At 37.6% G+C, this 26,818-nt stretch overlaps 1 protein-coding gene across 3 annotated transcripts; it reads left to right on the forward strand.

The window, feature by feature from the left end:
- Positions 1 to 448: 448 nt before the first annotated feature.
- Positions 449 to 25,566, forward strand: tmem183a (transmembrane protein 183A). 3 transcript variants are annotated; one of them, XM_057846874.1, is made up of 9 exons: positions 449 to 688; positions 7,094 to 7,183; positions 7,254 to 7,325; positions 11,649 to 11,732; positions 12,585 to 12,744; positions 18,381 to 18,561; positions 20,057 to 20,137; positions 20,211 to 20,366; positions 20,541 to 21,402. In XM_057846874.1, the coding sequence occupies exons 1-9, from the start codon at positions 625 to 627 to the stop codon at positions 20,559 to 20,561; spliced, it is 909 nt and encodes a 302-aa protein (XP_057702857.1). In that variant the 5' UTR covers positions 449 to 624; the 3' UTR covers positions 20,562 to 21,402. The 3 variants fall into 3 exon arrangements, with proteins under 3 accessions (XP_057702857.1, XP_057702855.1, XP_057702856.1); XM_057846872.1 differs by lacking the exon at positions 20,541 to 21,402 and adding an exon at positions 24,700 to 25,566 and having other exon boundaries at positions 451 to 688; XM_057846873.1 differs by lacking the exon at positions 20,541 to 21,402 and adding an exon at positions 24,700 to 25,566 and having other exon boundaries at positions 451 to 688; positions 20,214 to 20,366.
- Positions 25,567 to 26,818: the final 1,252 nt, after the last annotated feature.

The raw sequence follows: 26,818 nt of genomic DNA on the forward strand, positions 1-26,818 counted from the left end.
AATTTGTCAGAACACCGGTCCGTGAAAAAAAAAAAACAAATAACACCGGTCCGTGGTGAAAAAAAGGTTGGGGACCCCTGCATTATATAACAGAAACTTTTCTTTTTTTTTTCCTATTAATTGAAGTCAACGAGCCAGATGCAGCCGTCAAAAGAGCCATATCTGGCTCACGAGCCATAGGTTCCCGACCACTGAATTAAACCTTCATACATCTTGCTGGAGTCTTATCTTGTTAGTTGACTGCCTGTCAGGGTAGATAGCTAATACTGCTTCTGGACTAAAAGATAAAAAGCACACTCACATTTAAACCCCCAGACAATTCTGAGTCTACAATTATTCCAACACGCGTGTTTTAGGACACATAATGTTGCCATTTTCGATAAAAAGTAACTGTATTAGCCAACAGGTGGCAGGAAAGTGAAGTACAACGGCATGCCTTCAACGAGACGACTACACTCTCGCGATATTTTAAGACACTACGTCATTCCATGATGGCTGAAGATTCTGGCGGGGTAATTTTCAACATCTCTCTCATTCTTTTCTATTTTTCTCGATTTCAGCTTGCCCTTGAGCCATGGCTGGACTCGCCACCACGATAAGCGTTCACACAACATTAGTGTCGACATGCCCAAAAAAGGGAGCCGAAAACGGCTGAAATACCGAGCTGGGGACGTTTGCTCGGAATCAGGTAGGTCGAGTTTGTCTCCACATTTGCATTAGCAAACAGGGCAGCATCCGGCTCGTCTTGCTACAAATTGTGCTTCATGAATAATGATGGCGTGTTTACTTCAGTACTTTGATCAACGTTGCGTTTTGTTTCCGTGCCCTTTGGCAAGAAAAAAAAATCCGTCTAATTTCGGTAGTTGGTTAACTGGCAGATCTTGATAACGTTCTTGTTTCGCTATCGTTTATTGTACATGGCTCAATCGAAAGTAGGCACTTGGACAAACATTTAGAAGTCATCTTTGAAAAGTCGTCAATGCTCACATTCACTGCGAATTTCTAATGTCTTAATAAGATTGTTTTTCATAAATCTAGTCAAATAATTTTCTCTATCTTGTTTCGAGTGGTAAAGACTATTTAACAGATTAATGAGTCAGATAATACCACTTTTAAGTAAATATTAATTTTTTTTTCTTATTAAGCCAATATAGCTAAAAGTAAAAATTTGCTTTCAAATAATGTTTTGAACAATATTTTTGAATTAGGAACGTTTCTGACATTTCAAACCTTTCTTGAGATTAAATATACAAATTTATTGCCAGATAATTTCACTTATTTCTAGTTGATTTACATCGAAAACAAGGACATTTAGCTACTTTTAAGGAGGTGTGTTTTTGCAGTGTACACAATGATGAAAAATGAATATTCCAAATAGAAAGTGGAAAAGTACATTAGTAATTGCCACAGTGATGTCTCCCATTACTTTTTGTGCTGCAAATAAGAATGAGTGATAGTGGATTCTGAATGTTTTATGCATAGACTTCATAATGTAATGACGGGGCGCGGGGCCGATAAATGGGGGGCCTGCATTGTTGGTGAGTCCATCAAAGCTAACAGAGTGGAATCACAGACAAATAGCTTTTTTTGTTGAAAATTCTTGTGACTAAATGCTTAAATCCCTGAATTCTTGGACGTAAAACTGTCTCGATTCTTGGTTAATAGCAAAAAAAAAGTGCCGTTAGCATTTATTTTACGTAAATATGTCGAAGTACAATGCTAGTCTTTTAGTAAATGTAGCTAGCGGCCGCCTGATGTAAACAGAGCTCTCCCGGTGAAGAATCTTGTGAATAAATGCTTAAATTCTTGAATTCTTCGTAGATCTGCACGTAAAACATTCCCGATTCTTGGTTATAAGCAGGGGTGCACATAAGTGGTCCGCATGCGCGCATGCGTACTGGACGTAGACAAACGCGCTGGCCCTCAACGGATGCCATACGCTTTTGCGTACCGATGGGTGACCACTGTATTTGCAGCGGACACGAGAAAATAACTTCTCAAAATGTCGAAGAGGCAGGCCACACTGAGTAATTACTTCCGTGTTCCCCCACCCCCGTCAAAAGACAGACAGACGACAGAGACGTCACCGGACCTACCGAAAAAAAAGGACTTTTGCTGAAAAGTGGCTACAGGTGATACCGTGGCTAGAAGCAAATGATGCTCGCACGGAAATGCGGTACAAAATGTGCCGTGAGAATCCCAATGTCGCCGATAAGAGCAGCGCATTTTATGCAGGGTCAAAGAATTTCAGCCATCCAAACTTTGAAAAGCACGAAAAAAAACAGAGCATGTGGCAATTAAGCAAACTATCGATGTCAAACAGGACCCCACTCGCCCTATGGACAAGTGGCGGAATAATGGTAATGAACAGCGACATGCACTGACAAACGTGTTTTTGCTCGCATTTTACAAAGCTAAACATGCACGTTCAATGAGGTCTTATGAGGAGGACATCCCACTTTTAAAAAGGCTTGGAGTAAATGTGGGAGCCGCATAATGCCCTTTATTTTGAATTGGTGCTTTTTATTTCTTTACATTTCACTTCAAAGTAATGGCAATTTTCTTGTGCCAGTTGATGTTAATCAAGCATTAATTGTTAATATAATTAATTAAAGTTAATTGGCTCTAAGTAAAGCCTGTCATAAATTTATCGCATCAGGCGGGTCGGCTCTCAAGCTCAATGAGGACCAAGTCACATCTCCAGGTCCTCCTCTGAGAACCTGGGCAAAAAAATTATGTGCACCCTTGGTTATAAGCAAAAAACCCATGCAGTTAGCATTTATTTTACGTGAATATGTCAAAGTACTATGTCTAGTAGTCTGTTACTCAATGAGGTGGCCGCCATATGTAAACAGTAATGGTAATAATTCTTCTGAATAAATGCTTAAATCCCTGAATTCTTGGACGTAAAACTGTCTCGATTCTTGGTTAAAAGCAAAACAAAAAAAACGTGCCGTTAGCATTTATTTTACGTAAATATGTCAAAGTACTATGTCTAGTAGTCTGTTACTCAATGAGGTGGCCGCCATATGTAAACAGTAATGGTAATAATTCTTCTGAATAAATGCTTAAATCCCTGAATTCTTGGACGTAAAACTGTCTCGATTCTTGGTTAAAAGCAAAACAAAAAAAACGTGCCGTTAGCATTTATTTTACGTAAATATGTCAAAGTACAATGCTAGTCTTTTAGTAAATGTAGCTCGCGGCCGCCTGATGTAAACAGAGCTCTCCCGGTGAAGAATCTTGTGAATAAATGCTTAAATTCTTTTGTAGATCTGCACGTAAAACATTCCCGATTCTTGGTTATAAGCAAAAAACCCATGCAGTTAGCATTTATTTTACGTAAATATGTCAAAGTACTATGTCTAGTAGTCTGTTACTCAATGAGGTGGCCGCCATATGTAAACAGTAATGGTAATAATTCTTCTGAATGAATGCTTAAATCCCTGAATTCTATATAGATGTCATGTTTTAGGATTAAACGTTTCATCACTGAAATGAAATAAGTTAAAATATCAATGGGAATGGCAGCTTGATTTGTTTAGCAGAGAAAATAATTTGAGCACCATTTTTTCTTTGTAAATAAATACACTTATTCTGTGGCCATACCAAATCAAATTCACAAGATAAAATAATACGTAATGTAATGAAGACTATTGAACAAGCTTTAAGTACTTTTTGAAAACAGTGGGGCTCCAATGAAGTCAATTTCAAAACTAGGGCTGCAGCTAGAGGTGGGACTCTTTGGGCACCTAACGATTCGATTACGATTCAAAGGCTCCGATTCGATTATGAATATATATATATTTTTAAATTGAATTTCCATTTGTGTCGAGCTAACTTAAGGTCTACTTAAGTTTTAAGTAAGTCTAAATTGCAAGTCCTTCAAGGATTTTGAGTTTTTGCAGTGTTCAAAATAGGCATGTGCCGATTACCGGTTTCAAGGTTTACCGTGGTATGAAAATGTCACGGTTTCAAAACCACTAAAATTTTCCGTCATACCGTAGTAAGGTATTTGCTATTTTATATATCCCAAAAATGCTGCGAAAATCCCTGGCTTGGTGCAGCAGCGCTCACCCCTCATCCTCCGGTTGGTGCTCTGTCCCTGTCCTACACCTGAGCTTTTTCCCCCTCAAAAAAGACAAAGTCGCTGGTATGGGAGTACTCCGGCTAGCGGAAAGAGACTGCTGTGGCTCAGAGGAGGAAGGAAAGATAACGTGGTCGGCAGGGGAAGCAACACCTCCAACATGATTTTACATTTACATGACCATCATCCGTCACTTTGCACAAAATTTAATTTAAGTTTCCCACCAGCTATGAGAAGTTCACTCCAGCGTGCTTAGTGTGTCTAAAAAAAATACTATAACGTAAGCTTGTTAACGAGGAAGAAAATGTGGCTAATTAGCATGCCAAGACGGCTAACTAGTTTCCTCTCTACCCTTAGCCTACTTTTGTAAAGTCTTCCGTAGTGCCGCAACGATTACTCGATTAACTCTAGTAATTCGATTAGGAAAAAGATTCGAATTCAATTTTGCTGCTTCGAGAATTTGTTTAGTTAAAGTGGCGTTGTAATGGTTTGTTTTGAAATGTTTGCATTTCGTTTAATGGATTTTGGTTGATACACTGCCCTCTAGTGGCAAAAGTGAATATGACATAATTCATTTCACATGGCTGAATTCAGCTGCTCCCTGTTAAGATCAACATAAGGTTAGTTTTCGTTTGAAGTAATGTTTTTTTTATTTTTTTTATTAATGCATTCCTAATTTAGTTAAGATGTATATTTTGCCATTTTTTGAACCATTTGTTAAGAGCATTGTCGTGAAAAAAGAAAAAGTTTTTATTTTATTGCAATACCGTGATACCGTGAAACCGCGGTATTTTTGCTTAAGGTTATCAGACCGTCAAAATCTCATACCGGCACATGTCTAGTTCAAAATATATTTTAGTAGTCGATTAATCGATGAACAAGTACGAATAATCGAGTAATCGTATAAGGAACATAAAAAATTTAAATGCCTGAGCTGATTGTCAAATGGTATATAAAATAAATTAGGATCAAAGTACAACAAAAGAACAATTGGCTAACTGGCATAGCAATGTCTACTACCGTAATTTCCCGAATATAACGCGCACTTTTTTCCCCCAAAATCAACTTGTAAACTCATGGTGCGCATTATAAACGGGTACATGGATGGAGACAGAAATATATATGTATTACATATATATATACATAAACCGATTTTTTTTCATTGACACGGCCACGTTGTGTTGAAGAAACGTATGCGGCGACCCGTTGCCGACCATTACGGTACGTGACGTCATCATTTTGTTTCGGTAATACTTCACTCTAATCGACCGAATGATTTCGTCTGTGTTAAATTCTGCTTTTTTCACTCTTCATAAAGCACAGAATTTAGTTTCTTGAACTCATTTGAGTCGACGTTTATTGCAGCTCCGCAATTCAGACCATAACAGATGTAAGGACACACACTTCCTGTGTCCGTCAACTATATCGGTCCCTCGTGAAACTCAAACCCAAATTACAATACAGTGGTACCTCTACATACGATCACTTCGACACACGAACTTTTCGACATCCGACGTAAAATTTGAGCCGCCATTTGTTTCTACATCCGACGAGTTGCTCGAAATACGACGACATGACAGCACTGCAAACGAACGCACGGTGGATTTTCTTGTGTGAGAAATCAACACAGTTTTCAAAAAAAGTTGATACAGTTGGAGAAACAAGGAAAAAAGTGATGCTTACCTTTGAAATGAAGATGCAAGTTATAGAAAAATATGAGCTTGGGGTGCGCGTCCCTGAACTGGCTCAACAATACAGCTCCATGGTCCTCTTCCGACCACCGTTCGCCACTATTTATAAGTTAAGGTGACAATTATTATTGTGGTAACATTGCCAAGGAAATCGCCAGCTTCGTCACGTTTTTATCATTTATTTAAGAACTTATCCAACACAAAACGCCCATTGTCTTAAGCAGTTGACTGCTCTCAAGAAAACGAAAGTATTATCTCTACCGCACCGACCTATCTCACAGAGACGTCAGCTTCGCGGTGCGTTCAGGGACAGTAAAAAGTGTCCGCCATATTAGAATCCGATTCGTTACATTATTTACAGGAATAATTATTAATTCTTCTTCTTATTATTATATTATTCTGAATTATTTATTTATAACTTATTTGTTTTTCTATGTTTAATTGTCATTTGTAACAGTGCCAGCAGTATTTATTAAGAATTTAATGTATGTTTTTAGGCTTTGGAACGAATTAATGGAATTATAATGTATTCCTATGGGAAAATCCTGCTCGACATACGACCATTTCGACTTACAAACAAGGTCCTGGAACGAATTAAATTCGTATGTAGAGGTACCACTGTAGTTCCTTTGGTTACTGTCGTGTTGACAGTGATGAGCTCTCACGGATTTGCGACCTACGTTCTGACTTTCATTTTACCGTATCAATCCATGGAAGAAACATTTCTTCATCATGAGGAAACGAGCAAGTTATACACCAGCCTTTAAAAGAAAAGTCACATCCGTTTTGTTTTCTCCTAGATTCTGGTAAGTTGGAGAAATTGTCAAATCATATTATTACCGTAAATATTGTCAGTTTACGGTAATGTTTTGAACTACCAATGTGCTATGCTTGTGCTGTGTTTCACCAGTCAGTAAAATGACATCTCTGTATCTGTACACGAGCTCTGTTTTCTTGTATTCTTCTATTTATTGGTGCTAAAATTAGGGTGCGCGTTATAAACGGGTACAATAATTTTCCCTAGATTTTACAAGTAAATTTGGGGTGCGCATTATACACGGGTGCGCCTTATATTCGGGAAATTACGGTAGTTTAAATGCTATAAAATGCTGACTTGGGGGGGGGGGGGGGAAGCAAAAAGCTCTTAACAAATCATTCAAACACATATTCTTGTTAAAAAACTACTTCTAAACTAAATAATGAATGCATAAACAAACATATTATTTCAAATAAAGACTTATGTTGGTCTTAACAGGGAGCAGCTGGATTTCAGCCATGTTAGATAAGTTATATTCACTGAGGAATCATTTTTCAGTGACTGTGGCTGATTATGCTGATGCCGATCCAGCCATTGTGAAGTCTGGTAGGGTGAAAAAAGCTGTTGCGAATGCAGTTGAAAAAGAAGGTAATACACGTTGGCTGCCGCACACATTTTTTAGTTTTTGCCTCATTAATTTCACCTCTTAACTTTTCAGTCAAATTATTATGTGGCCTGGAAGCATCACAGGGTGCTGTCGAGGAGGTTCTGTCATCTGCTGTAACCAGAGGTAGGTAATAACACTTTACTAGGCCTGTCACGATAACAAATTGTAGTGTGCGATAATTATTCTCATAAATTATTGCGATATTATTGCGCCCCCCCCTCCCAATTTTTTTTAACCAATTTACAATAACACAGTGAGAATATAGTATATTTTAATAGATCAAGTACATCCATTTAAACGCGGTAAATATTTACTCTTAAATTCAAAAATACTTTTTAAGAAATCACAACTAAAAACAAGACCATGCCTCTTGAGTAAAAAACAACAATATTGATACTGCACAGAAACACAGAATAAATGAAATGTGTTTAAAAAAACAAAAAATTTGCATGTAGTAACTTAAGCATTTAGGCAAATGAAAACTTTTCCCGTCATAGCTTCTGCAATGGTGTTCCATAGGGATGCAACGATACAGTTAAGTCATGGTTCGGTACGATTTTTGATACGGGGGACACGATTTTCGATCCGATTCAATTAGGGCTGTCAAACGATTAAAATTTTTAATCGAGTTAATTACAGCTTAAAAATTAATTCATCGTAATTAATCGCAATTAATCGCAATTCAAACCATCTATAAAATATGCCATATTTTTCTGTGAATTATATATATATTCTAAAATGTTGGAATGGAAAGATAAGACACAAGATGGATATATACATTCAACATACGGTACATAAGGACTGTAGTGGGCATTTCACTCTACTGTCATTTAAATCTGTCTATGCTGTCCTCACTCCGAAGCGTCTACTTTTTCCAAAGCTAGACAGCTAGTGAACGACGCCTTAATAATCAGACTTCTTCCTTTTTCATCTGATTTATTAATAAAATGGCCTCAAACCATTGTCCTCTTTAGACCGTAGTGAAACTACAAAAAAAAAAAAGTACACAAGCATTGCATTAGCAACAACGTTAGCTTAGCACGCTATACAGGTTAACTAAACATAAACAAAAAGCGTCTCATACAAAAAATAGAACATTTCGCTTATTAACATAATATATACATTCTTTACAACAACCATACTTACGGACAAATCTTGTCCAAGGATCATATAAGCACAACAGAGACGTCGTGCAGCCATATTGAACTGGCAAGAAAACAAACCATGTCGCAAAGCGACCACAAGAGTTCGCTGTTAGACAGCACATAAACCCTTGCTGTAAAACTTACCAAAAGGCAGAATACTGTCTGAGCGGGACATGTGCGTTAATTGCGTCAAATATTTTAACGTGATTAATTTAAAAAATAAATTACCGCGCGTTAACGCGTTAATTTTGACAGACCTAGATTCAATACATTTAATGCTCTGTACAAAAAACAATATTTTTTGTTTCGGTTTTTTTTTTTTTTTTTTTTTTTTTTTTTTTTTTTTTTTTTTTGCTAACAAGCAAAAATTAAATTGTCATCATATAAACATTAGTGCATAATATTTATGTGCTTACTTCTTACTGATCTGAAAAAAATTTGTATAAAAGTGCTGAGAACAATCTTTACTGTTTGTAAAGTGAGGCAGGGCGCACTGTTGATTGCTACAGCTCTCTTAGCAGCTAGGTTTACTACATGAGCAAGACATCCTATTTGTGGTCCGAATCCATCTGTGTCACGTACTGAATTAACAATATTTGCAACATTATCTATAGTCACTGGTATGAATTGATTTGGCCTTAAAGCGCTATGTAAGTTTAGCACCATTTACCATTCTTAACTTCCATTCTGTCATGACAGTTTAGAATTCATCGATGTAGTATATGGACTACGTGTTCCATAATCACTCTGGGCTCACGTAGCCAATGGCATGGGACGTAGCACATCTAGTTTGCCATTTCATGATATCTAGTGTGTGCGCGCATTAAAAAAAAGTTAGCAAGCGCCGCTGAAGTCACGTCTGCTCATTACTGCACAACACCTGCATATGGCAATCGACTTTCATAAACAGAACGAGTTTGAAGCACAGCGCTCTTAATTTCATTCAGCTGTTCGCTGTCAAAGCGAGGTTGTTCGTAGCAGCCAGTCGGTAAACATGTTTTGGCGGATTTCGTTGTATAAATCCGCCGTTGTGCCGAAAAATAGCCGCCCCGCGTGAAATGTCACTCCTGACGGGAGCGCCCACACGTCAAAACCACCGGCGCGCCATAGATGGTCCACAGTCACTCCGGAGCACTGACGCGGCTGGTATACGTTGAACAATAGGATATAATGGGAACGATAGGCTCCGGCGGTAGTTTTTGCCGGACCTGGAACGAAGATGCGTTTTGCGCAGTTGGTAACGAGGAATCCGAACTTTTAACAGCACGACTGCCGCACGCGCGTGCATGAGAGGCGATAAATCGCAGCGGAAAAATTACCGCCTTCATTTTTATTTATCGCGCGATAAATGGAATTATTGCATAGTGCGACAGGCTTATGCTTTACATTTACTGGAGTAACTTTTGGAGAAAAATGTACTTCTACCAAGAGTAGATTTACCATGCCATGCTTACTTAGATTTGTGAAGAAGAAATGCTACTCCGCTACTTTGGACTACACTACAGTCATTTTCTCTTTATCCTACATGTTGAATTTAAAATTTTTTTTTTTCTTTTTTTTTTTTGCTAGCACACTGGCTTACCGGTTTCACCAACGAGATGCAGCAAAAATAATCGCATGACTTCATGATACCAATCATACGTAGCAATAAAGTCACATAAACACAAGCTTTCAGTGGGAAGTCCTATGATCACGCCGGCGTGTTTAATGAATAATGAAACTTATTTGTCAAGGAGTCATTGTGACTCAGTTTCAAGCTCTCTCCCAGTTTATATTTGGCACCGATTGACCACGGAAAACCATAGATTACGTCATTTTCATTATATGGTAGGATTTTTTTCACCCTCCACCTTTTATTTCTGTAGTTTCATTTTCTTGAAGGAATTGTATGATTTTTGTGTACAGGTAGTCCCCGGGTTAAGACGTACCCGACTTAGGTGATTTGGAATGTATGATGCCGGAGTCTCGTCGACCATTTTGTCTCTGGTCGTGGCCCCCCCTCACTGTATCGTTTTTTTTTTTACTTTGTTTTATTAGTATTATTTTATTAGTATGACTGTTCTGCCCCTTTGGCGAAATGTGTATTTGATGATAATGTTGACTTTTGTTTTTTGCATGCATGCTTTTATTTTGGCGCAGGAAGCGTAGAGTAGGTAGTATTTCTGCACGCGAGTAAGAGCACATGTACACACGAAGAAAAAGTATTTGTGCACACAAAGAAGAGAGCACACGCACACACGAGGAAGAGCGCATTTGCTCCTAAGAAGTCGTGCAGCCGAGTGAGGGAGAGAGGGGAAAGATTACAGTTTAGCTTGCTATTTAACGCCAATGTCTTGGCGAGGACAGATACCATGTAAACTGCCCCATAGAAACAAATCAAAATGCATCAAATTTTCACGTCGGATGTCGTAAAGATCGTGTGTCAAAGTGATCGTGTGTCAAAGTGATCGTATGTCGAGGTACCAATATATACTAATTGTAATCATGATCCATGGTCAAACAATGACAAGCAATAAAACACAGCCTTCATACCATCTACACAAGCAGAACTACACACACAGGTGGACACAAGCGGAACTACGCAAATGAACTACAAATCCCTGCAGCTAAACCGGGAAGTAAAGTGCCGATATTAACACAGGCTGTAACTCAAAATATTATTTTAAAGTAACTGTAGCTTCCAAAATGACATCGCAGGGCACGGTTTCTCAAAAGACGGGCACTTTATTGACTTTGTCAATTGCTGTGAAAACTAAAAGATGTACAAATAAAGCTTAAGCACTAAAACAAAAATGTGACGTGCTAAACAGAAAATTAAGCTAACCTCATGGCCGCCTGCCACTTTGGAGGTCCTAGGCGAGTGAAAACGAACTCTTGTGCATACAAAGCTTTACAAACAATAGTACAATTAATAACTGTTACAAACACACAGAAATATATCAAAAAATACATTGTGCAGCTAGCACCTGTTTATTTCTATGCAGCTGGCCAACTCTCCCGAGTGGCTTAACGAAAGTCCTTTCTGTCTGGGCAAGAGCAGGTCTCGCTGTAACTCACACCACGCAAATCTGGCGAGACTTGCGGTAACCAAAAACAATTACTGTGTTGAATATTAACCAACAGTTAATTTTAACATGAATTAGACAACTTTCAATAAATACAGTATCTTTTAACCTTCAACAAATTACTAAAACATTATTTTAATATAAGAACTATTAACCGTTACAGTAACGCTACTCTTACTTGAGTCGAATGTTTGGCTACTCTACCCACTTTTAACCGTTAAAATTCATTCATTTAGACAGCAGTGATGACCGAGACGCGGACGAAGATGGCGAGGGCGAAACTAAAGTGATCCATAAGAAGAAAAGCAAGAGGAGAAAGGGTATGTTATCCTAGCGTGGACGTAGTAAAAAGACAAATACTGTAATTTTTGGACTATAAACCGCTACTTTTTTCCCTCATTTGGAATCCTGCGGCATATCGTCCAGTGCGGTTTATTTGTTAATTTATTTGGGTTAATAGGGAATGCTTTTTTGACAGTGGCGTCATAAGACTATCATATTTATGACATGACACTATCATTACTGAATGCTTATGACAGATGTCATTTATGTGTCATCTGGCAAATTATGTCACTAACTACATTTATGTCCAGCTGGGATCTTTTACATCCATCCAAAAGTGAGATAATTTGCCGGATTACACTAAATGACATCTGTTAAAAGCATTCATTAATGCTTTTGACAGTGTCATTTCATAATTATGATTGTATTATGACAGTCATATTGCACCACTGTCAAATAAATTGTTACCAAATACCATAACCAGCTATTAATGAAACAGGAACAGTATCTGAAGAAGTGATTGGCAAAGAATATGAATTTTGTTTGGTAATTTACATCTGTAGAGCTGCAATGCATGCTAGGAGGCATGTTGGATGACAACAGTGTTGACAGCAGGTGGCAGCAGAGGTTGACTCCCCCCCCCAAAGGAGCAATAATGGCCAAATGAAGCTTCTTGAAAAAAATGAAGCTTTGCAGGCAATTGGTTCAAAGCTTCATGGTGGTTCATTTGGTCTTATGACAGTCCTATAATGCCACCGTCAAATAAATTGTAACCAGTTATTATCTTTTGGTGTAAATATCCCATAATAGTCCATAATAATAGGCTTATAGTCCAGTGCAAAAATTACGGTAGTTTTATTTTTCCCCTCATACTGTTTGTGTACTTTCAGAAAGCAGCGAGAGCAGTGATGGAGACGAGTATCCAGTGGACATCTGGCTTGTGCTGTCTTCTTATATTCGACCAGAAGATGTATGCAGATTCTCACTCATCTGTAGGAACGCATGGATGGTCACATGCACTGCAGTTTTTTGGACCAGGCTGTACAAAAGGTGCAAATGATTTCGAACGATACGATTTAGGATCTCACGATATGGCAATACAACAATTATCCATACATGGGTCAAGAAATCATTCTTGTAGTTTATCACTAGTAGACGTTAGGGGTGTGCCATCATCTTAGGCAGCCCACGATTCGAGTCGATTACGATTCAGGGTGCTACGATTTGATTACTGAACGATGATCAAGGTAGTTGAATGATCACGGTTATTACGAGTGTCACGTTTATCGATACATCGTACATTACTATTTAATAGAGTAGCCAAACAAATTCATGTCCATTATTTAAAATATCCTAATGATTCAACAGGAACGATGGAAACATGCCCATACAACAAAAAGCTGCCCTTTAGCTGCTTTTTTATTTTTTACAAGAAATTGCAAAAAAAACCTAACCGTTTTAAAGGCAGTACTTATTTCTCCCAACAATACAATAACATTTACACAGGTGGAATGAATTCCACATTTTCTGGAAACAAAGTGTCTTTAGAAATACGACTTCTTTTAACCAATATACTTTGTTTTCACAGATTTCTGCACTAATTCGCATGTTTGTAGTGTTACCGCTGTACTTACTCATGGTTTTACACGTTCTGCATATGAAAGACATATTAGCAGGGGTGCACATATTTTTTTTGCCCAGGTTCTGCCTGATGCGATAAAATTATGACAAGCTTTACTTAGAGCCAATTAACTTTAATTAATTATATTAACAATTAATGCTTGATTAACATCAACTGACACAACAAAATTGCCATTACTTTGAAGTGAAATGTAAAGAAATAAACATAAAAACACCAATTCAAAATAAAGGGCATTATGCGGCTCCCACATTAACTCCAAGCCTTTGTAAAAGTGGGATGTCCAACTCATAAGACCTCATTGAACGTGCATGTTTAGCTTTGTAAAATGCGAGCAAAAACACATTTGTCAGTGCATGGCGCTGTTCTTCATTACCTTTATTCCGTCACTTGTCCATAGGGCGAGTGGGGTCAGACATCGATAGTTTGCTTAACTGCCACATGCTCTCTGTTTTTTTCGTGCTTTTCAAAGTTTGGTTGGCTTAAATTCTTTGATCCTACATAAAATGCGCTGCTCTTATTAGCGACATTGGGATTCTCACGGCACGTTTTGTACCGCATTTCCATGCGAGCATCATTTGCTTCTAGCCATGATACCTCCTGCAGCCACTTTTCAGCAAAAGTCCTTTTTTTCGGTAGCTCTGGTGACGTCTCTGTCGTCTGTCTGTCTTTTGACGGGGGTGGGCAAACACGGAAGTAATTACTCAGTGGGGCCTGCCTCTTCGACATTTTGAGAAGTTATTTTCTCGTGTCCGGCGCAAAAACTGGTCAGCCATCGGTACGCAAAAGCGTATGGAAGCCAGCGCGTTTGTCTACGTCCAGTACGCATGCACGCATGCGGACCACTTATGTGCACCCCTGCATATTAGCTAATAAGCTTAGCGCTCGGCGCTAACTGTTAAAATCTCAAAAACAACAGCAATGAAGGCTAAACCGTACAAGCGGGTTCGTGTACTCATCTCTTACAGACGCATGCAGGCCTTAGCAACACACTCAGGACATCTTTCAATTGACATGACTTGAAACTACTGCTGGAGATCTGATAGACAAGGAGCAACAAACTATCTCTCTTCCCCTCTCGCTCTTAAAAAATAACTTGCGCACAGAAGCGCGACCACCGGGTCTCTGCCTGTCTCATACACAAAATTATTTTCCAGTCTTTTGAAAATAGTATATCTCTCGCTCAGTAACCATCAGCATCCATCATAACATTGTGCGTGCGTCTGTTAAAGGTGTCCGGGCGGCAGACGTGTCTTGAATTTTGTTCCGCTATGAGTGGCTGTCATAAAGTTATTATTGAAAATAATCGTTTTTGAACCTTTATAAATTGTAATCGAATCGTCACCTGTCGAATTGATTATCAGTCACTTTCTTTTTCTTTTGGGGCATTTACGGGTCACTTCCTGTTAAATTTGGGTTACTGAGAAGTCTGAAAGGTCACTTTCTGTTCATCGGTCACTTCTGTGGATTTTAGGGTATTTCCAGGTAACGTCCTATTGATTTAGGGTCACTATCTGTTAATATTGGGGCATTACTGGGTCGCTTCCTGTTGATTTCAGGGAATTTACTGCCTAATGATTTCAGGTCACATCCTGTTGATTTTGGGTTACTGAAAAGTGCGATCACCAATAATGTCCTCCTCTTCCAGCCGATAACTGATAAAGTCAAGCTGATAATTCTAATAAAAGATATATATTGCGTAAAACACTCAGGTTTCAGTTTTAAGTTTTATTTTTCCCTAAGAAGGGGAAACTTACAGCAGGTAAGCATACAGAAAACCGATAACACAACAACTCATACACATACAATAAAATAACACAGACTACAAATTTAAAATGCTACAGACAGTTTTGCATCTAGGTGCAAGAATTGTGCAAATTAAGCAAGGAAGGACTTCTTTGTCCAGGTGGCTTGACTTTCCGCTCTGAGACCCCCAATTTGGCCAAATTTCAAAATTGTCCTAAATGCATGTGTGATACATCATTGAAAAGCTTAAAATCTCAATTTTCTGGGGGTAGAAACATTTTGAACTGGGGGGCATTTTAAAAAAAAAAAATTTAAGCAGCAAATCCCTAACTGGAGATGAGAGCACACGAGAGCATAATTATGAAGATGCCACAATTTTGACGAGATATTATCGCATACTTACCTCTTTTCGTTCCAAAAACTCCATGTAGCATGTATCACCGAGTGTCAAGACACAACTGTGAATGGCCACAGCTGGATTTTGGGGGGATTTTATAGGTGAAACATGGTCATATAACAAGGGTGGGATGCAGAAATTGCAGACATCAAGGAGTGGTCGAGATGTTCATTTTCATATATTTACCCTTTTAAACTTTTTTTTTTTTTTTTAATTTTTCTTTATTTGGATTGATCATCATCTAAAATATTGGGGAAAACGCGACAGTAATGAAAAATACAATTTAGCAAAATTTATGAGGTGGATATCCGAGACTTTTTTACAGACGCCAATTTTTTCATTGTGACGTCATTTGTTTAAAAGTTTAAAATATGCGAGTGAATAATTTTTTTAAAGTCCTTTTTTTTGTTTTAAACTAAATTTTAGACATCAATTAATGATTCTAAGCTAAAAATGACATTTCGAATAATAAATACGATTACTTCTTTTCATGGCCAAGTTGAAACAAAAGCAGTTGCGCGACGTCTGTAAACGGGGGTTTCCAGGGTAAGACGGACAAATTGAAAATAGTTCGGGGGCTTAATGTGCCAGGAATCTGCTATGGCAGCATATAGACATATGTTTCTATCAAACACAACAGTTGTTTTGGCTTAAAATACAGCAGTTTTTTTCAAAGAGGGATGCAAGAGCAGAAACTGCTTTTTCAGCCTTTTCTGTGTTTTCCGTCATACAGTACATTCTTAGGGGAAAATCCTGCTGGACATATGACCATTTCTTCTTACAAACAAGGTCCTGGAATGAGTTAACTTTGTATGTAAAGGTACCACTGTACATTCATTAACTTGAAATACCTTTTAGTGGATTTTACTCCCGACTTCCAACTCGGCGCCGACGTAGTTAGACACAAGCTTGCAACAGGAGAACCGATGCCATTTTCAAAATAAAGCATCTAATGGAACAATTCGTAGTTGATGTGCTATTTCAGACTACCTTTGGCAAATACAGTGCCTTGCAAAAGTATTCGGCCCCCTTGAACCTTGCAACCTTTCGCCACATTTCAGGCTTCAAACATAAAGATATAAAATTTTCATTTTTTGTCAAGAATCAACAACAAGTGGGACACAATCGTGAAGCGGAACAACATTTATTGGATAATTTAAACTTTTTTAACAAATAAAAAACTGAAAAGTGGGGCGTGCAATATTATTCAGCCCCCTTGCGTTAATACTTTGTGGCGCCACCTTTTGCTCCAATTACAGCTGCAAGTCGCTTGGGGTATGTTTCTATCAGTTTTGCACATCGAGAGACTGACATTCTTGCCCATTCTTCCTTGCAAAACAGCTCGAGCTCAGTGAGGTTGGATGGAGAGTGTTTGTGAACAGCAGTCTTCAGCTCTTTCCACAGATTCTCCATTGGATTCAGGTCTGGACTTTGACTTGGCCATTCTAACACCTGGATACGTTTATTTTTCAACCATTCCATTGTAGATTTGGCTTTATGTTTTGGATCATTGTCCTGTTGGAAGATAAATCTCCGTCCCAGTCTCAGGTCTTGTGCAGATACCAACAGGTTTTCTTCCAGAATGTTCCTGTATTTGGCTGCATCCATCTTCCCGTCAATTTTAACCATCTTCCCTGTCCCTGCTGAAGAAAAGCAGGCCCAAACCATGATGCTGCCACCACCATGTTTGACAGTGGGGATGGTGTGTTCAGGGTGATGAGCTGTGTTGCTTTTACGCCAAACATATCGTTTTGCATTGTGGCCAAAAAGTTCAATTTTGGTTTCATCTGACCAGAGCACCTTCTTCCACATGTTTGGTGTGTCTCCCAGGTGGCTTGTGGCAAACTTTAAACCAGACTTTTTATGGATATCTTTGAGAAACGGCTTTCTTCTTGCCACTCTTCCATAAAGGCCAGATTTGTGCAGTGTACGACTGATTGTTGTCCTATGGACAGACTCTCCCACCTCAGCTGTAGATCTCTGCAGTTCATCCAGAGTGATCATGGGCCTCTTGGCTGCATCTCTGATCAGTTTTCTCCTTGTTTGAGAAGAAAGTTTGGAAGGACGGCCTGGTCTTGGTAGATTTGCAGTGGTCTGATGCTCCTTCCATTTCAATATGATGGCTTGCACAGTGCTCCTTGAGATGTTTAAAGCTTGGGATATCTTTTTGTATCCAAATCCGGCTTTAAACTTCTCCACAACAGTATCTCGGACCTGCCTGGTGTGTTCCTTGGTTTTCATAATGCTCTCTGCACTTTAAACAGAACCCTGAGACTATCACAGAGCAGGTGCATTTATACGGAGACTTGATTACACACAGGTGGATTCTATTTATCATCATCGGTCATTTAGGACAACATTGGATCATTCAGAGATCCTCACTGAACTTCTGGAGTGAGTTTGCTGCACTGAAAGTAAACAGGGCCGAATAATATTGCACGCCCCACTTTTCAGTTTTTTATTTGTTAAAAAATTAAATTAAATTATCCAATAAATGTTGTTCCACTTCATGATTGTGTCCCTTTTGTTGATTCTTGACAAAAAAATTAAATTTCATATCTTTATGTTTGAAGCCTGAAATGTGGCGAAAGGTTGCAAGATTCAAGGGGGCCGAATACTTTTGCAAGGCACTGTACTACGTAAATAATGACATAGATATAAATTCATATAGGCGTCATTTTAAATTGTACAAATTATTAATTAGAATGTATCTTTTAATCTAAAAAACTAAAATCTCATTTGCAAGAGGTGTCGGCTTTTGTTATAGTGTGGCGGTGTACCATAGTCTTTTTTTTATGTAGGGGAAACCCTGACCTTTTCTATATATTGTGACAGCCCTAGTTTATGTATAATAACATACCAATCTATTTTTTTCCCCTTTTCATCATTTGTTCCATGCTATAGACATTACCGGATGGACGCCGACCTGCCGTTGCGTCTCCAGCCCGATCGCATTGACAGGATGTGCGGTCTGAGGGCACGTGTAATTCGCTCCCTTTTCCATATGTATGAGCCGTTCGTCTCACGCGTCTCCGCCATTCCGACTCTGCCCGAAGCTACGCCCACAACTTTGCTCAATTCCAAGGTAAACAAAAGTGTCATATTGCTGTCGTGCACAGCTAAGACAAACACTTGCTTTATAGTCATGAGTTTTGTGAATTGTCAAACTCGTCACAATTTTTCAAAGGATTTTGAACCAGTAATCATCATCTAATCATTGGCAATACAACAATTCCTGAAATCATTCTACGATATTGTACAATAAACCCGTACGCCATTCTGGGTGGGAGCGCATCAGTAACCTTTCAGGATAAAAAGTTTTGTGATCTATCACTTTTACGATATATTTTCACTAGGCATGTGCCTGTATGAGATTTTGACGGTACGATAACCGTGAGCAAAAATACTGCGGTTTCACGGTATCACGGTATTGCAATTATAGCTCCAAAATTTTGAGATGTATGGGTTTAAAAAAAAAGAAAAGAAAAAAAAAAAATTTTTCCGCTGAACAGGATTTTTTTCAAAACATATTTGCAAATTGGAACATGAATATAATGTGAAAATAAATAAATTAACAAAAAATAACAAATATTTTATATAAAATTAAAATAAATAGAACCTAGACTATTCCCACAGCCACAGCTCAAGTTGCTCAATATTAGAGTTAGAACAAAATAATTGCTATAAAAAAGTAAAAACACTTCTAAATGAAATTAAAAATATATATTGTATGACTTTTTTGAGGGGGGGAAGCCCAAGTGAAGTTTCGCCATTTTCAGCCACTGTGTCAACTCTAGTCTACATGATGCCATGCCTTTGTGTTAAAAAGAACAAAGAATTCATAAGTTAATAAGTTAGTTAAAAATGTATAAGTTAGTTTTATAAATTAGTTAAAATGTAAATATTGTTGAGGAAAGGTTTCATCTAAAAAAAAAAAAAAAAAGGGAGGAGTGAGACCCCCTTTCACAATTAGCGATTTTTGACGCGATCCTTTTTCTTTCCCCCCTCATTCAAGCTTGTTTCTCACTCAGCGTCTGTGAGACATAAAACCTCGACAAAGCTGCTCTCCCAGCTTAGCCTAGGCTAACATTCGTCTTTGTAAGTTTTAGTTAGTTTGTATATTGAATTTGAAAGGAAAATGTGTGTTTTGTTTTTGGTGAACTTTTTAATGGTGCTACTGCTATCCTGTTGAACCTAATCACACGTGGAAAAATCGAATTGTACAACGTTTTAAATGTATTCATTTGTATATTTCACCACGTTTTGAGAGCTCAATAAATTGAAGAAAAGTACGCCTTGTGTTTAGAGGGTTTGTTTTTGGGTTTGCTGGCTGTTTAGCAGTATGGCGTCACTGACACTCACGGCAACAAACAGGGGAAGGGTGAGAGCTGCTGCATTTTGGCACCTGAAAAATAGCGAATACCGTACTAAGGTATGACGGAAAATTTTAGTGGTTTTGAAACCGCGACGTTTTCACACCACGGTAAACCGTGAAACCGGTAACCGGCACATGTCTAATTGTCACACAAGGTTAAGCATTTATGCTCACTGGCGCGAATATGTGACTTTTGCTTCTTCAGTGTGTATTGTTCGGGGTAAAAAAGGTTGCCGGGACTCGACCTGAAGGATTGTGGGAATTCAGTTTCAAGTTCGTGAAGCAGGTAATCGACTTTTTGGGAAAAAACAGCCGTAGTGGTGCGTGTTGATCATGGTTATTTTGAATCTCCTTCCTAGCAGGGGAACCCCAGGAATGGCTGCGCCAAGTCTTTGCCGGTGCCCAAACAGTACGAAGATGTCCACACCAATTCAGACTCGGATTGTTACATGCTTCAAGTCTCAACATTCAACTTCATCTTCACCCCCGTTGTCATGGGCATGACACTCACCCTGGTTGGTTGGATATTCCTTTTTTAATTTTTTTATTTCATTAAAGTGGTACCTCGACATACTTACGCTTCTGTCAACAAAATATTCGGTTTTCGAAAGGTTTTTCGATGCTTTGTGCTACGAAAATTCCCACCCCAAAAAATGGTAATTTAAAAAAAAATGTTTTAGTCATTATAGGGTACTCATTGGCTGCCATGAACGACACTAGATGTCTAGTCCATGTTGACTGGGCGTGGGCTAATAAATGCCCCATTAATGTTTAGTCTCGCCAGTGTTTTAAAACCAAAAAAAAACAAAAATTCTGTCATGATTTTTTTCACTTTATTTTATTGAAACTAGGGGTGCACGATATCCATTTTTTGAAACCGATATCGATAACTTCCTGCTCCTCAAGGCAGATACCGATACGATAACCGATAATATATATAGACGTTTTAAATCTATATTCACCTGAGTTTTTGAACACCTGTAGGTCAAAAATACTAGTGGTGGATTTAGCTTAGATTTGACTTTGACCTAATCAGAATTTTCATGATGACATGAACATTATTATAATGAACAAAACAAAGACAAGAAGAGTTTTGACTTCAAATAAAGTGCCCATATTTATTTTTTTCAAATAAATATAATTTCAGTCAATCACAATCAATCAGTCAATATCATTGACGATGTGTTCCACTGAGAAATGAGCACATACATAAACCCAAAAGGAATTGTGTTTTGTCTGGAGATTTGGTGCAACATGAGAGGAAACTTTTGCGGTCTTGGTCAATGAAACAACTTTCTTAACCTGGCAATTATAGGACAGCAAGCAAGCAAGTCAATAACCAAAAGGCCTCTCAAGAACTTGTAAACATAACACTGTAAAATGCAAACATTTGCTAATTGCCGTAGTAAGGTTTATCACTCAGTGATGGAAAAATACGGCCTCTAGAATAGTAACAACATTGCATATTAGCAAAACAGGAGTCGAAACAAACGCACACATCCCAATCCTCCGACACCGTTTCAAAAATTATATATATTATCGGGCCGGTAAATTGTTATTGGATTTATTGGGATGACGTCATAATTCCTATTATCGGACCGATACCTATCGGACCGTTAATTATCATGCACCTCTAATTGAAACACAGTACTTTATATGAGAAGAAAAAAATCATAAAACGAAAGCCACTCAGAACGAATTCATTTTGTATCTTGAGCTACCACTGTATTTAATTTTAGCAATCGGCGTTCGCAGATCTGGCGACATAAAAATGGGGAGAGATCAAGGGCGTAGGTTTGGTCTCAACATTGGTAGGAACGATAAAATAGCATAACCTGCATGTTTTTGCTGGGGACGGGACATTATCAAGACTAAACAGATTGGGCGAATGGGGTTCAGAGCCACATTTTTCACAAATATGAACCTAATTAATTGATAGGCTAAATGATCAACGCAAAATACATCTGTTTTAACTTATACTTTTATATGTATTTGTTCAGGTGATACACCGTTCGATTCAAACCTTTGTTTTCAAAAACTACTAAAGAAACAGCATGAAAACCTCCACAATAAATGTTGCATTTAATTAGCAAAATTATCTTTCAATATTTGAACATAACACAAATTATATTAAAATCCACAATAAATACAAACTTGTTAATAGTCTCTTAACTGTGCAGGAATGCGAAAAAATAAAAATTTGCCTTAAGACCACTCAACATCGTTGAGAAATTAGTATGACATACAGTGGGGAGAACAAGTATTTGATACACTGGCAATGGGAAAAGCCATTGACTGTCTTACATACAAGGAAGGATGTATTTTTATTTATTTTATTTATTCCCTGACTTTTTTTTCAGTTACGTATAATGTTTACCTATGTATCTTCTATAGATACAGTGGGGAGAACAAGTATTTGATACACTGGCAATGGGAAAAGCCATTGGCTGTGTATCAAATCAGGGAATAAATAAAATAAATAAAAATACAGCCTTCCTTGTATGTGAGACACTACTGCTTTTGTCCACAATCAAAGCCAAACTCAACAACAACAACAACAAAAGAAACCTCCTTTGGGTTCTTTAAAACCACATAAATAATATAAAAATGAAAATTTGGGAGAAACGGATAAACCTCGGTTCACTACATTTCTCACAGTTTAAATAACATTCACAGTAAAAAAACACATACTCTGTAAGCCGCTTCCTACACAAGTTTTGCAGGTTAGCAAAATCACAGTTTCATGTTGTGCTAACTAGGGCTGCAGCTATCGAATATTTTAGTAGTCGATTAATCGATGGATTAGTTAGTTCGAATAATTGAGTAATCAGACAAGGAACATGAAAAATTAAAATACCCGAGCTGAGCCTGAAACAGTATTAATTTTTTTTTTTTTTTTTGGGAAAAATGACGATCTATGTACACCAAAAGAACAATTGGCTAACTTACACAGAAAAGGTCCGCTAGCTTAAATGCTTAAAAAAAAAAATTTAAGTTTTTTTTTTTACAATGCTCTAAACAAATGGTTCAGACACATATTCCCTCAAAAAAAAACGCTAAATATACCTATAAACTAAATCATGAATGTATTAAGAAAACACTAGCTCAAACAAAAACTTAGCTTACGTTGGTCTTAACAGGGAGCAGTTGGATTCAGCCATGTGAAAAGAGGCAGACCAGAGGGCAGTGTATCCACCCTAATCAATAAAACTAAATGTAAACACTCAAAATAAACCATTACAATGCCACTTTAAGTAAACGAGTACTCGAAGCAACAAAATTGAATTTGAATATTTTTTCTCTTCGAATACTCGAGTTAATCGATTAATCGTTGCAGCACTAGTGCTAACGTTGATACAGGTCGAACTTTCAGTAGCAAAATTAGTGGTGTGTTCCCCACCTCCACAACATTGACGTGCCATTACAATAATTACAGTGGCTGCAGCTGCTGCTAGCCCAAAAAAAAAATTCTGATACCCCTCCTCTTCGAAGTGGGTGGAGGAGGCGGCATGGGGCCGTGGGTGCGCGCGCCTGTGTGTGTGTGGGAGGGGCGTGTCAAATCATCAGCCAATCAAACGTGCATTTGAAGGGAAAACTGACTGGCACGCTTACCAGTGACAAGGGGTAAATACAAGTCTGAACATAATGAAAATAATTCACTTAATAATAGTAGGGTCAATTCTATGCTTACAGCATATGGGAAGACAATCTAAATTACCAAAGTCATTATATATTGCAAATAAGGTTGCTTAAAAGTTGGTGGGGACAATTTGAGCATCCTGAAAAGTTGCTAGTGTTATATCCCTACTAAGCCTGAACGATATATCGTTTAAACATCGCCATCGAGATGTGCACGTGCGCGATAGTCCCATCGCAAGCACGTGCAATAGTTTTTTATTTTTATTTTATTTTTTTAAAATCCATATATGCCTTGCTTTCTACTCTGAGCACAGGCTCACACCTTCCCTCTCCCAGCCCTTTGTTCCTCTCAGTCACTGCGCACTTGCTTATTAAAGTTAACGATGGCTTCACACGGGCATCTGTCAATCATCGTTTAACTTGCTAAACAGTTTCTTCAAGGAAGCCGCGCTGGAATGAATGTGTGTGTGTGTGGAGACGTTGGAGACATATAAATGCCAGAAGTGATCATGAGGAGTTTGAAATTTCTACATGTCACTCCAACGGTTACAGCTAAGGTAGATAAACAGAGGCATTTGTTAAAGCCAAGCATTTATCTACTACAGTACTTTATTCTTGTTCAAAAATGATTTGGTTGGACAGTTTTGTTTAAAACTGATCATAATTTTGACATATGAAGTGCTTAAAAGCCATTTTATATACATTTTTTAAATCACTTTGGGGGGAAAAAGTGAGAAAAAAACACGTCTAATATGTATCTCTTTCCAATGCTAAATCTGAATAAATACATTGAGCATAAAAAACACACACAAACACAAAAAAAAAAAAAAAATTTTGGGGGTGTGTGCTACTTCGCGGTTTTTCACTTATTGCTGCGGGTTCTGGTCTCCATTAACTGCGAAAAACGAGGGATCACTGTACACTGTGGTGATGGTGAGTCATCCAAAGTCTTTCCAAACAGCTATTCAAAGCATCAAGTGAAAATTTCTTTAGAAAAAAAATAATACATTTTTTTTTAATATCGCAATATAATATCGCAAACCCCCAAGAAATCCCAACAATAGTTTTTTCCAATATCGTTCAGGCCTAGTCCCTACCGTCCCTATGCAAACCTACGCCCTTGGATCAAACAGTCGGTTCAAAATCAGTTAGCCTTCTAACCCTCTACGAGTGTGTAAAATTTTGCTTCTCTGTTTGCCTTTGTTTTAGTTCACCATCAACGTCAGCACGGACATGCGCCATCACCGCGTTCGTCTAGTGTTCCAGGATTCGCCCGTCCGCAGAGGCAAGAAAAGAGGCGACCACGTCGGGACGCAGGTGGTGCTGGATCCCGTGCACAGTGTCAGGCTTGTGGACTGGTGGCATCCACACTACCCTTCTACCTCGTCATAGTCCAAAATATAAAGAAATTCTTGCTTCAGCAGAAAAAGTGAAATATGTTCCAACTGCTGGACAATACGCACTGACTGAAAAGCCACCAATTAGGCAAGCGTATTGTTGCCACACCCCCCCCCAAAAAAAGTCCAGTGTCATATTTTTTTTTTTTTCATGTTTTTACATATGTAAAAACATGAATTGCAAGCCTCTTGAATTCTGTCTTAATAACGAAAATGTCAACCCAAGAATGAAATAAAACTCAAAATTGATGAAATTTTTGGCCGTTTCAAAGGGATACATTTTCAATTTTTTACATATCACGCTACACATTACATGATAATTATCACGTTTTTCCATGATAATTATCACATTTTTACATGGGATTTCATGGTTTTCCATGATAATGATCCCATTTTTGTTTTTCCTGAGTTTTCAAGTGTTCACATGATAATTATCACATTTTTACATGATTATTGTTACGCTTTTCCATGATGATTATCACATTTTTACATGGGATTTCATTTTCATGACAATGATCACATTTGTACTTTTTTTCCCCCTGGGTTTTTAGGTTTTTACATGACAGGGATCATTTTTGCATTATCATTTTTTTCTTTAATAATTATCACTTTAACATGAATTTTCAAGATTTTACATGAGATTTTTACATAATTACCGCATTTTTCCATAATCCCCCCCCCCCCCCCCCCCCCCCCCCCAGTTTTCAGGTTTTTACATGGTAATGATCACAATTTCGCATGACAATAAGTAATAACCACATTTTTTCATGATAATTATCACGTTTTTCTAGGGATTTCATTTTGCATGATAGTTATTACATTTTTACATATTTTTTTCCCTGAGTTTTTAGGTTTTTACATGATAATTATCTCATTTTTGCATGATAATTATTACGCTTTTCCATGATAATTATCACATTTTTGCATAAGATTTCATTTTCCATGATAATTATCACATTTATATAATCTTTTTTCCCCCCTTGGTTTTTAGGTTTTTACATGACAGGAATCACATTTTTTGCATTAGAATGACATTTTTTAAAAATAATTATCACACTTGAAAATGAATTTTCAAGATTTTACATGAGTTTTTTTTAAAAATAATAATTATCACATTTTTGCATAATCCCCCCCCCCAGTTTTCAGGTTTTTACATGGTAATGATCAGATTTTCGCATGATAATCACATTTTTCCATGATAATTATCACGTTTTTCCATGGGATTTCATTTTACATGATAATTATCACATTTATACATCTTTTTTTCCCCTGGGTTTTTAGGTTTTTACATGACAGGAATCACATTTTTTGCATTACAATGACATTTTTTTCATTAATAATTATCACACTTTAACCTGAATTTTCAAGATTTTACATGAGTTTTTTTTTTTTTTTTAACATAATAATTATCACATTTTTGCATATCCCCCCACCCCAGAGTTTTCAGGTTTTTTCATGGTAATGATCACATTTTCGCATGATAATAACCACATTTTTCCATAATAATTAACGCGTTTTTCCATGGGATTTTATTTTGGATGATAATTATTACATTTTTACATATTTTTTTCCTTAGTTTTCAGTTTGTGACATGGTAATTATCACATTTTTGCATTATTTCTTCCCAGAGTTTTCAGGTTTTTACATAATTTTCACATTTTTGCATGATAATTATCACAGTTTTACACACATTTTCAAGATTTTACATGAGTTTTTACATGATAATTATGATTCAGTGTTTATTTGTCATTGTCAGGATAACATCGAAATTCAGTTTGGAGCCCTAACAACACTACATAGTACCATTAGTACCAATGAAATGTGCTTGATGAAAAGCGAGATAAAGGTAAATTGTCTCCCAGTAGCCCTCTACAGTCCCCACCATAAGTAATAAATCTCAATAAATTTACAAAGCCATTCATGCCGCCCCC

The sequence above is a fragment of the Corythoichthys intestinalis genome, chromosome 9, assembly GCF_030265065.1.
Source record: "Corythoichthys intestinalis isolate RoL2023-P3 chromosome 9, ASM3026506v1, whole genome shotgun sequence".
NCBI lineage: Eukaryota > Metazoa > Chordata > Actinopteri > Syngnathiformes > Syngnathidae > Corythoichthys > Corythoichthys intestinalis.